At 50.7% G+C, this 12,077-nt stretch overlaps 1 protein-coding gene across 1 annotated transcript in view; it reads left to right on the forward strand.

The window, feature by feature from the left end:
* NFASC (neurofascin) overlaps nucleotides 1-12,026 on the forward strand; it is a 52,568-nt gene extending 40,542 nt beyond the window's left edge. Inside the window, exons 28-32 of the mRNA XM_008938711.1 lie at nucleotides 91-246; nucleotides 5,015-5,146; nucleotides 5,715-5,784; nucleotides 9,549-9,560; nucleotides 11,795-12,026. Coding sequence (XP_008936959.1) covers nucleotides 91-246; nucleotides 5,015-5,146; nucleotides 5,715-5,784; nucleotides 9,549-9,560; nucleotides 11,795-12,026 — 602 coding nt within the window. The remainder of the gene's footprint in view (nucleotides 1-90; nucleotides 247-5,014; nucleotides 5,147-5,714; nucleotides 5,785-9,548; nucleotides 9,561-11,794) is intronic.
* Nucleotides 12,027-12,077: the final 51 nt, after the last annotated feature.

Below are 12,077 nucleotides of genomic sequence, written 5' to 3' on the forward strand. Positions count from 1 at the left end.
GCCCAGCCGAGCCCGTTGCCTGCAGTGTCAACACGGGAATCTCTCCGTGCCTCCCGCGGCTGGGTTTGATGTGCGGTTTCTGTTTCTCAGGTAACAAGACAGAGAAATCTATCCCTGTTAAAGCTCAGACCCCTTCCTCTGTGCAGCTGGCGGATCTGACGCCGGGAATGATGTACAAGCTGTGGGTGTTCCCCATATGGTCTAGCCCCAGCGAGCACTCGTACATAACCTTTACCACCAGCTCAGGTGAGAGCCCCGCCGCGGGGTGCGCTTACATGTCCCATCCATCACCACCGAGGCCGTTCGCGTGGTGGCGGGAGGTGGTTTGACCATGGCTGCATGGAACGACCCTCACCCACCCCTCCCGGCAGCCCCCTCCCCATCTCCACCTGTATCGGAGAGCTCCCCGGCCCCAGCATCGCCGGGAGGTCGCTCGGCGTCGCGTGGAGGAGGAGAGCCCCCGAGGAGGGGATGGGGAAGCCCTTGGAAGGAAAGGGTCTTGAAGGAGGGTGGAGAAGGTGCTCGTGTTGTCATGTGGCTCTGCTTGAAGCCCCGCTCCGGCGTGTTTGCAGTTCCACCCGCGCGTTGCTGCTCCGGGGGATGGGGGTTGCTTTGGCCCCGCGCACGTGTCCAGCCCCAGGTTGTGGCAGAGGGGCAGGGGGGTGGGATGCTGGCCCAGGAGGGGGAACACGGTGGTGGCAGAAGACCCGGGTCAGACTCACGTGTGGCACACGCTCAGGGCTCTCCAGCCTCCAGCTACTTTTCCTCTGGCAACGCTGTGTTTAATTGTGTGAGCAGTTTTCCAGGCTGAGCACCTGAGTGGTTTTTACAACTTTCTAATTATGGGCTTTCTACACTGCCCACTGAATGCTAGAAAAATGCCCTTAATGACTTCCACAGGCTTTATGCAGTTATAAAACTTCAGCATTCACCCTTGATGAGTTCCAGTAAATCAGACCAGCCGTAGCTTCCTTTGTGTTCACCCGGGGGTTTTGCTGTAGGAACCTGTGCACAACGCCTGTCAAAGTGCAGCTCTAAACACTTAGCTGAAAAACCAAGGAGCAAGCACCACTGGAGCAACCCACACTGACAGATGGAGTAGGTTAGAGGCTGTGATTTTCAAAGAATGAGAATTATTTCGCTCAGATTCCGCCGTGCAATGAGAAGCTCCAGCACTTACCGGGGGTTTTTTTTTGCTGAGAAATGAAAAAGGAAAATTTCATTCACAGCCAGGGAATGCTGCTGGGGAAGGTGGGGAGCAGCAGCTCTCCCTGCACACCTTATTTAGTGCCCAAAAATTTAGCAAGCTGTAATGTTGCTGAGTAACCCTCTGACTTGCTAAGATGACACAAGGACAGATGGCAACTGCTGGTGTTTCTGCAGTCCTAACTCTGCCCAGCAGTGGGAAATCACCAGCGAGTGCTGACCTTGGCTCTGCCCTGCCTCTGCCCCACGCCAAGGTGTGATGTGCCTCCCCAGACAGCTCCATCACCCCAGGATGTGGGCACATCCACAGCGCAGCAGCGCCCAGGACACGCTGGGCTTTGCAGAGAGATGTGTTTTCAAACTGGATTTATTTTCACTGGGGTTTTTCCCCCTCGCTCTGCTGCTGTATGTGCCACGACTGCCTTGCCTCGGGAGTTCTCACAGCTTGGCTTGGGCAGGACTGGGCTCACAGACACACAAGCTGTCTGCAGCTTTCCAGTCCCTGGGCTCCCAACCCTGTTCCTACATTGCAGAGACTGATTCTAACCCCTAGAGAGAACTGATTTTTCAACCCAGATTCTCTCCAGAAAAGCTCCAGCTGCAACAGTGCATCCCCAGTTCTGTTTCTGCTGCTGGACCCTCCCCTGAGTCAGGAATCACCACCAGCTCCTCCAACCCAGGCAACATGTATGTCTGGATAACTATTTCCCAATCCGGACCCGTCTCTTGTCTTTTCTCACCTGCTTTTCACTCATTTTGGGATTTGGGGGGAGAGAAGGGGCAGCCCCCTGCACAACAGACAGCAAGGGGCAAGGAATCATGATAGAGAGGGGGGAAAATGAAAAAGCAATATCCTTGGCTGATTGATGCTGGCAGTCTTGGCAGATTTATTTTCTGTAATTGAGGGGTTCCTAGTGGATATTAATTGGGACTAAAGGATGGGGAGACTTTTGTCCCTGAGATAGAGGCTGACTGGGGACCTGAGCCCTGTCACTGCTGGGGACACAGAGCTATCACTGTCCTTGCATGTATGGATGCTGCAGATCCATTCCTTCACTGGCTGGATGCTGCTGACACAAGGGTTCAGCCCTCACTGAACAATCATTTGCCATCAGGAATGCTCTGGACAAAGAAAAAGAAAAAAAAAAGCACTGTGCAAGGTTTTTTTTTTGGTGGGTTTTGATTTTTAATGTTTTCCAAAGAGCTGTTCTGAAGGTTCTCTCAGTTAGAGGGTGGATAGATCAGAAGTAGTCCCCCCGTGCTGCGTGCAGGATGCTGCCCTCTGACTTTGCTTCTGATGAACTAACAGCTCAATGACCCAACCAAGTTCCTTCCAGTAGTAAAGGACACTTCTGAACTACAAACACAGCTTAACACAAAGAGGTCTTCTAAATCAAAAATACTTAAATAAAATCTCCAGTCTGTCCAAACACAGGGAATTGGATCGTGCAAGGCTGGAGCCAGTGAGGCTGCACATCCCCAACAGTCTCCTTTAGAGAAAGACCCAAATTTTCCTCACTTTCTGTGGGTGGAAGGCAGTCAGCTTTGCTATTGGCATATCAAGTACAGCCGTTAGGTAACAGATTTTCTGCCACAAGACCACAATTCATCTAAAAAAGATTGAAAGCCCCTGCAGTTGCATTTCAGACTGATACCTGCTTGGCTACCCAGCTCTTTCCACCACTTCCCCTCGACATTGGCCTTCCATCAGAGCAAATCCAAACATCCTGACAGCCGAGTACTTAACCTGCTCTTTCTCAATGCTGCAATGACAGTCACTCGTTTGCTCTAAACCCAACATTGCTGCGACTCTAATTTGGTCGCCACGTGTTGCTTTTTTGGGAAGGATGGTGACTCCAGCTCCACCTCAGCCACGGGCAGTGCCACCCTCCTGCTGCAAGATCCCCCGGTGACCAGGTTCCCAAAATCCTCCCTCCCTCAGCCAGCTCTGCCCCAGTCTGCACAGGGGGCATGGACCCACCTCCCAGGCTACTCTGGCTTCTCAGACTTTGAAGACCCCCTCGTTTCTCCCTGTAGAAACCCCATCAGCTCTGCTAATAGAATCTGTTTCCATTTCCAAGCTCTCCAGTAAAGCTCCCTTAGCCCTTCCTCCCCGAGCACTCAGCTAATTGAATCCACTTCTCAGCTCAACTCCGTTATAATCTCATTCTCTCCATTATAAAAAGTGCATCGTTGAGGGCTGTGTAGCTCAGGTAAATATTAAATGTGGCAGCAGCAGAGGGGGAAAGTAGCAGAAGGAGCCCAGGCACTGTTAGGCAGCTTCTTCCACCCAGGGTCCTTGGTGCTGCTCGCAAGCACAGAGCATTCAGGGTCCAACAGAATTTCTTTAGCAAATGGTTCTTTTTCTTATCATTCTCCTCTTTTATCTGAATTTCCTTGTCATGGTTTGGCTGGCAATTTGGCAATTAGCTACCAACAACGTGGCTTAGATTTCATCCTAAGGCAAGCACCTCTTCTCTGGGGTTCAATTTTGATGGAAGAAGTACAAGTTTGGAGCCCTGAAATGATGTGGCTTAGGAAAGTTTACCAATTCCACCCATTTTTAAAGTCGGTGTCTCTCTTGCAAGAGCCTTTCATTTCAGAATACGGTAACAGAACGCTGACTTTTAGGCTTTCTTTGGAAGCACCATCTTGTTTTTTGCCACATGGGCATGACAGAAGGATGCCCGCTGCCTGTCCTGCCCATTTCAGGCATCCTTCTGCTAAATCCCAGTCCAATCCCACCCAGCTCGGCTCTGCCACGCTCCTGCCAGGAACACCTCTCTCTGTTTGCACTGCAAATTTACCCCCCCCCGCTGCGCTGAAGGTTATTTTCTCCTCTGCTCTGTCTTGCTGAATACAAAGTGCATGTCAATGAGAGCCAGAAAATGGCAGCTTGTTGCTATTTATAGGACAGATTTGTCTGACCGCGGATGGGAGCTGCAAACAAGACATCAGAGTACGTGAGGGAGGACATGGCAGTTAGGAGCTGGAGTGTTGTTTGGGCAACAAGGCACCTCCTCGCTTGGGATTAAGCATGAAAATATTCAGTAGCCTTGTGAGGGTGCTGGAAGCAGTGGTACGAAGAGTTTGTCCCAGGAGAAAAGACTTTCCAGTAGTATCAGATCTCCCCTCAGCTATCTGGGACCCTGCTGTCATTCCTCAGAGAGCTGTTCCCACCACTGCGTCCCCACTCATGCATTGGCCCAGTCTTGGTGGGCTTCCACAAGCCCTGGAGACCACTCCCCATGGCCTCCCAAAGGCAGCAGGACCCCAGTGGTGGTGGCAGCAGAGGCACTGCCCACCACTTCCACAGCTTGGGCTCTACAGGATCCAGGTTACTCCCAGGAAGGATGCTCAGGGCTCAGCTACCCTCTGGATCCAGGGACTGGAGCCCCTTGGGCACGGTTCTTTCAGACCTCTTTGCTTCCAGGGCAGTTTTCAGACACAGTAAATGAAAGATCAAATCTGTTACCCAGCTTCTTTTGCCATTCTTTGCAATGCACCTTCCCCACTGGGCTGTGAGAGGTTCCACTTTATGCTGGGACCCTTCGCTGTTTGTAGCTCGTGTTTAAATGTTGAGTTGACCAACCTACCACCACAACAGAAAACCAAAAAGCCACAGATCCCTGTGCTACAGTCTCAGATAACGTGGTCAGCCCACCCCCAGACACACAAATGCAGCGCTGAGGATCATTTCTAAGCTGATGGACTGTGCCTTTCTCTTCATCTTGTTCCCTCTGTGGTTCTGCTCTGTCCCTTAGAGTTTCTTGGTTTGTTTTTTTTTCTCTTTCAATTTTCCTCCCAGCTTACACCAAGAATCAGGTGGACATTGCCACGCAGGGCTGGTTCATCGGGCTGATGTGTGCCATAGCTCTCCTGGTCCTCATCCTCCTCATCGTCTGCTTCATCAAGAGGAGCAGGGGCGGGAAGTACCCAGGTAGGAGCGTTGCATGGCAATCGTTTGTGCTCCAGGTTTAAACATCTCCAGGCTTCTGGGGACTAATCAAATCTTATTGCTCTCAGATAGATGCTTTGTGATTGCAAGGGCTTTTTTGTTTTCTCTGTAGTGGGAACACTGCTGTTAGCAGGAAGCATTTTGGTTAATGAAAGGCTGGGTGAGGGCTTTGGGCTGTGGAGATGGACACTCCTGCTATGCACGACCCAACCTCAGGTCTGCAAATTCGCTTGTCCCTGACTAGAAAAACCTCTTTCCAGGCAAAAATCTCATTAATTTTTTTGCAAAGCAAAGATAAGGCTTAAGAAAATCCACCAATTAATCCATCCCCTCTCGCTATCTGGAGCTTCTGTGCCCTGGTGCCACCTTGACGAGCCCTTCATGAGCTCTCCCAGATACAGGTTTTTTACAGAGTCGGTGAAAAGCTGCACTTCAACCCCACAAGGATTTCACAGCCAGCCTCAGTGCCAGCTGCTGTGACTGCTTGGTAGAGCTTTTTATCTTCTCTACTGCTTTTTAACCCAAATGTTGGGCTTGTGCTTGTTTACAGTACGAGACAATAAAGACGAGCATCTAAACCCTGAAGACAAGAACGTAGAGGATGGCTCGTTTGACTACAGGTATGCTCCCACTGGCATGTCTCCCCACGCCACCACGGCTCCCCATCAGCCCCACTCCCCCCATCACAGACCTCACCATGACCCCTCCACGTCACCGCAGCGCCCGCGGTGCCACAGAGCCTCTTCAGTTACCTCCCCCACCTTCCTCCTCCTGCCTCCTTCCCTCTGCGACTCCTCTACCACAGGAAATATTTCCTGCCTAAAAACCAGGCTGTGGGGCTGCTGCCAAGGTCTCCTCCTCTCCCTGGCTCAGCCTTGGGGGGGATCAGCACAGGCAGAGCTGGGACTCTGGCATCAGCTACCCAGGACACAGCTCTGGCCAGGGGCAGATCAGCCTTAAAGACACTCCAAGCACAGAAGAAAAATATAATTAAACTCTGCAGCATATTTCAGGTATATCACCCTGTAGCTCAGCCTCTCTCCTACCCATAAGAGAGTATCTAAGGGAGAAATGGCCAAAGTTATGTTTGGATCAGCCCTAAAAGCATCCAAGGGTGCTGATTTGGGGGCCTGCCTGCATTCCAGTTGAGGCTTTTCTGTAAGGAAATGCTTTTTCATAAGGAAAATCTTCTTTGGGGTGAGGGTGGCCGAGCCTGGAGCAGCTGCCCAGGGAGGTTGTGGAGTCTCCTGCTCTGGAGAGATCCCAAACCTGCCTGGATGTGACCCTGGGCACCCTGCTGTGGGTGAGCTGCTGGAGCAGGAGGCTGGACGAGATGATCCTCAGAGGTCCCTTCTAGCCCCCAACATTCTGTGACTCCACCAGGTCCCCAGGCAAACCTACAGAAACACCCTCCAAGGGCTGCAGCTCAGCTTAGCAGCAGTTCTGCTCCAATCCCCACACCCACCTCTGCTCGGGTGCCTTCACACCAAACAGCACCCTTTGAAGAGCAGCAGCACCCACTTTTACTCCAGGAGAACTCCCAGGATATTTCAGAAAGGGTCAGGTGCTCTCCCGAGCCTGCTCACGTGCTGTGCAGCATCCCCAGCTCTGCTGCTGCCAGGGGCTGCCCCCGAGGAGCAGGAGCAGGCAGGGATGTCAGGTCTCATCGGATTGCCCACACTTGTCAGATGCTGGGGACAAATCACAGCACACCCAGCTCACCACCCTCTGAACACCTACAGCTTCTCTTTAAAGTATTAAACTGCACCTTTCCATCTGAGCTGGATCCAAAGCCCAATCAGGCTAGCAGGAATTCTTCTCCTGACTTCACCACGGGGGTTAGCCAAACCCTGTGTCATTACTAATATTCCTGGCATTACAAATTGAGGGAGCAAAGATCAGAAAATAGAGGTAGCTGAGCTAGGAGGAATTTATTTGTGATTCAGTACGGGATGTAACAAGACACACGTGATCCACCAAAGACTTTAGAGGAAGCAAAATGAATAAATCTGCCTGCACACGATCCATAAATGGAAGTAGAACAACTGCAGCTCCCAACATGATCACATCCACGTTGTTAGCAGCATGGTAACTCTGTTTCAGCAGCAACTCTTTTTCTCCAAGGAATGCCCTAAGCACAAAGCTCCCTGATGTCCCCATAGCATGATACAGAATTCACACACAGCCCAGCAGGAACCAGAATAAACAGCATGTTGTAGGAAAGGTCACCATTCTTCATGGCCCTGAACAACACCCAGGGGCAACACCTTCCTCAGCTCCCCACGAGGGCTGGTTGTCACTTCTAGAGGTGGCAAGTCAACGCTGGGGCAACGATGTTAAACCCACACACACGTCACAGCCTGGGGATGTGCCCTCCAGGTTCCTGTCTGGGACATGAATGGCAAAGAGGAAACGAGCTCAGCCTGGTCCTGTGGCAGGCTTTGCTCTGGATCAAATACACCCCCAGCCAGGCTCAGCCTGGTCCTGTGGCAGGCTTTGCTCTGGATCAAACCCATCCCCAGCCAGGCTCAGCCTGGTCCTGTGGCAGGCTTTGCTCTGGATCAAATCCATCCCCAGCCAGGCATGACCATCCAAGTGCAGGCAGTGCTCCTTGGACTGATAGGAGCCACAGCCAGAACTGCAAACGACACAGCTAGTGACCATACTTTGACCAGGATAAGTCCCCTTAATGCTCCAGGTCATGATAGGGGTCCTGAAACACCTCATCACCCAGGAGTCACCCACCCATGGTTCCACTGGCTCAGCTCCATCACCTGGGTCTCAGACAAGGTCTCCACAGCCGAGCTTCTGGCAGTACGCACCCGTTTCAGAGATCTGCTTCTCAAGAGTCCACTGAGGTGGTTGTGGTCAAGACCTCCTCACCCCCATCGCTCCCAAGAAAATTGCATTGCCAGGGATCACTTGCCTTGCGTAGAAGGAAGACCAAGCTCTTGGCATGGCTGGCAGCATCGTGACAGTCAGCAATGCTGCATTTAGTGCCCAAGCACCATCCAAGAGGTTTTGCCTTCCAGGCAATGGGAAGGAATGGGGTAAATCCTCCATCCTACTACACAGCAGCTCCTGCTTAGCTGAAGCTCAAACTTTTATTGACAGCCTCATTCCCCAAAGTTTGCAGGCTAAAGGCAGAGGTCAGTAGAAGGGCAACGACCACGCTCCAAGATGCTCCTGCTTTTTCTAGCACACTGTCCCACTGACTAGGTGGGGAAAACACCAATCAGGCAAGAACAACAACAAGAAAATCCCCAAAACTCATAAACTTTGCCCCCTCCTTCCCAGGAACAACAGGTTTCCTGGGAGAAGTAGCAGGAGACTTCCCTCAAGGAGGTAGAAAGGAAGGTGAACCCAAAGGATTGACATGAAACACTGTTGGCTGATTAAGATTCAAGATGATTGTGATGTTAGGATCAAGGAGGGTAGCAATTAGCATTTCAGGGAAGGACAGGAATTGAGCTGACGTGAGTTCTTCATTGGTTTCCCTCCCCACCTCCACATAGCATGTCTGATATGCTCTCATCATATCTCACGTCCTTAATGCCCTGTGCATGCAACTTTCAAATCTCTGCAGCCTATAATTAAGAGATACTGTCACATCTTTCTGTTCCACTAACAGAATAATGGTTTTCCTGAGTAGAGGCTAAGCTGAGAAGCTTATTTTCCAAGCAGGAGACCATTATCCTTGGACAATGTTCTATGCCAATGACTGTGCCTCATTATACCAAATGTTTAAGCTGCACGTGGGGGAGTTGGCTGGAAACCCCGGGCACAGGGAAGGGAGAGTTGAGTGGTTTTAGTGACTGGGCTCCAGTTCAGAGACAGGCTAGCGTCCTGTGGCACAGGTCACACACTGCAGGCAGTGCCAGGTTGCATCTCAGCAAACGTCAAGAGAGGAGGACACTGAGACATCCCCTGAGCCCAGTGAGGAGAGGAGAGGTCTGGCCAAGGCGTAGGCTTGTCAACAGACACCACGACACCAGTGCACGACTATAGCATGGAGACCCAGCAGAAAGATGGAGGGGAAACTGAGAGACCTGTTTACTTGGCCCTTGTCCTGGTGCACGGCAGCCCCTGGCAGCGACCACTGCTCCCTACAGCCCTTCCCAAACAACCCAAAGCCAACAGCCCTCTGCCATCCCTGCTGCTCTCCCTCAGCAGCCAGCTCTGAAGAGTGACACTGGCTCCATTTGGTATAACGAGGCAATCAGCTCCATGAGGAATGCAGACGTTTCTTTTTGGTTTTTAGCACTGCCCCTGTAAATGCAGACCTCATCATATCTCTCTCTGATCAGGCTCTTTCTGCTTCTCTCTGTTTTATTCCCATTCTTTCTTCTCCTTTTCACCTGGTCTATCCACATGGACCATGAAGGTCTCTTGAAAGGTAGGACCACGTGCTGCCAGAAGTCCGGCACATTTAGCTTTTTTTTTTATTTTCCTTCCTTCTAGCTATTGATTTCTTTATAGCTGAAATTATACCCTCCCCTCCCTACTCCCATGTACCTGCCTCCACCTAACACATTAAACAAGATCCCTCTAACTCCTGCTGGCATCAGGGGTACCCCCATGCCCAGCGAGCTGCACCTTGCTTGGAAATGCCCCATGGGCTGGGGGCACCCCCAAGCACCAGCCAGGCCCCCCCCAGCCCCAAGCTCAAGCAGCTGATCCCTCCTGGGGACTGGCCAAGGGTTGGACCTGGGGATGATGCCCTCGGGGCATTCAGTGCCCTGATGCCAGACACCCTGGGGATGGTGGTGAGGGACATGAGTTAAAAAAAACCCCAACATTTAGATCCTAAACAATTCACCCACTCTTTGTCTCAGTCCTGAAAATCCTCCCTTGGGCTCAAGCCCTCCCCCTCTTCTCAATGATTTATGCAACTCAGGACAACGTTTCCCAAATGTTTTTCATCTGGGTGCTCTGGGTCTCTAATGCACACATCAGCAAACCCCACGGAAATCCATTCTAACAGGGTTAAATAGCATCAAGATGCTGATGAATATCTGCTTCACCCTCCTAATGCACTAACAGGATAAATAGCTCTGGAGAGAGGTAAAACCAAGGGGCAGGTTTGGGAAGAGTACTGCCGGGGTGTTTGGTGCCCTGATTCCCCCCATCAGGGAAAATCTGGCTCTAGATTCAGCTTTAACTGAACTCCAAACCTCGGGAAAGGATTTTGCAAATCAAGGGATCTGGGTTTTGCCACTCTCTACTCAGCACTGGGCTTTCTAACCAGCAGTCCTGCTTGCAGACTGAATTCTCTTCCTCCTGCCCCCAGAAAGAAGCTGCTTTCAAAGCTAACAAGTTATTTTTTTATTGTGATGCCAAGTTAACACGAGGCCTCAAATATTGGTCCTTATTATCGCTTAATTCTTAATTCAACAAAGTGCTGACCCCACGAAATAGGCTGGAAAGCTGCATGTTGTAGCGTGGGATTCCAAATTCCTCTCCCACTGCAGAGAGCCGATGCCATTAATTCAGTGGCCTGAGAGGGATTTAATGCCCTCCCCAGCTGAAAAGCACTTTGCTCCCTGGCTCAAGCAAAGTGTTTCTTGTGCCTTTGAGGGAGGCAAACACCTTCCTGTGGACACCGACCATCAAGGGCTGCAATATTTTACTGATTTGAAGAAAAATAAAGCAACACTGATGAGCCCCAAGCTAAACCAACAACAATAAAAAGACAGGAATGGAGGTGGGAGGACAAATGTTCAAGGCAATACATGATACCTTGAGGAACAGCACAGAATTTGCATGCTGGACGTATGATCAAATATGAACTAAGGGCTAATTGATATGAAAATTAATTTTTATATAGAGTAACCCACTCTCATCCTCCACACAACGTTATCTGCATTTATGAGATATCAGCCCTTGCCCCCCCCAAGAGAGAAAACAGCTTCTCCCATTTCTTTTGTTAAAAGGTTTTCTTTAAAGGGTTGTTTTTTTTCATGTGGGTCAGACTATTTATTTTTCAGCAACCTGGCTTAATCTTTCTAGTGAAAATAGAAAAAGATAAAGAATTGAGCAAACAAGCTTAGACGCTCGGAAATAAGCTTGGAAAGGTAAATTCCCACGAGTTTTGGAAGCTGCACAGAACTTGGCATCCTATTTATGCCCCCTCGCAGTGCTTTGAGAGTGCTCCCAGTGCATGTAGCTACCTAGAGAGCCAAGTGTGGTTTTTTGCAAGGAAATCTGGAAACAAACCTCACTAAACCAGGTTACATTGAGGTTGGCTAAAATGCCAAGAGAAAGGAAGAACATAATCAATGACAAGGGAAGGATATTTATAACATACATCCAGTTGGATTGATTTGAGCATCATATGTAATATAGGTCCAAAAAAACCCCACTTTCTAAAAAGAAAAAGCACGAAGGTTGGGCTTGGAGCAACACCAACCACAGGCAGCTGTGGGTCTCCTCCACGGAGGTTGCCTCCCCACCTTCACACAGGGGCCAGACACCCCACGGCTTGCTGCCTGCAGCCAGAGCACCCCACACTTGTGGTCTCCGGCCAGTCTATTTGCACACTGGATTTATTTTTGAATATCCAGACCTTGGGTGAAGGTTGTAAGCCCCATTCTCAACCCTTACTGTGTCTGTCTGTCTTCTGCTACCCAGCGACGAAGACAACAAACCCCTGCCAAACAGCCAGACCTCCTTGGACGGCACGATAAAGCAGCAGGAGAGCGACGATAGCTTGGTGGACTATGGAGAGGGGGGAGAAGGGCAGTTTAATGAGGACGGCTCCTTTATCGGCCAGTACACGGTGAAGAAGGACAAAGAGGAGACCGAAGGCAACGAGAGCTCGGAAGCCACCTCCCCAGTCAATGCTATCTACTCGTTGGCATAACGCGACGCACTGAAACCACCAAGAGCCCGAGGTGTTTGTAGTGGATGGGGG

This window comes from Merops nubicus, unplaced genomic scaffold (assembly GCF_000691845.1).
Source record: "Merops nubicus isolate BGI_N331 unplaced genomic scaffold, ASM69184v1 scaffold7404, whole genome shotgun sequence".
Classification (NCBI taxonomy): domain Eukaryota; kingdom Metazoa; phylum Chordata; class Aves; order Coraciiformes; family Meropidae; genus Merops; species Merops nubicus.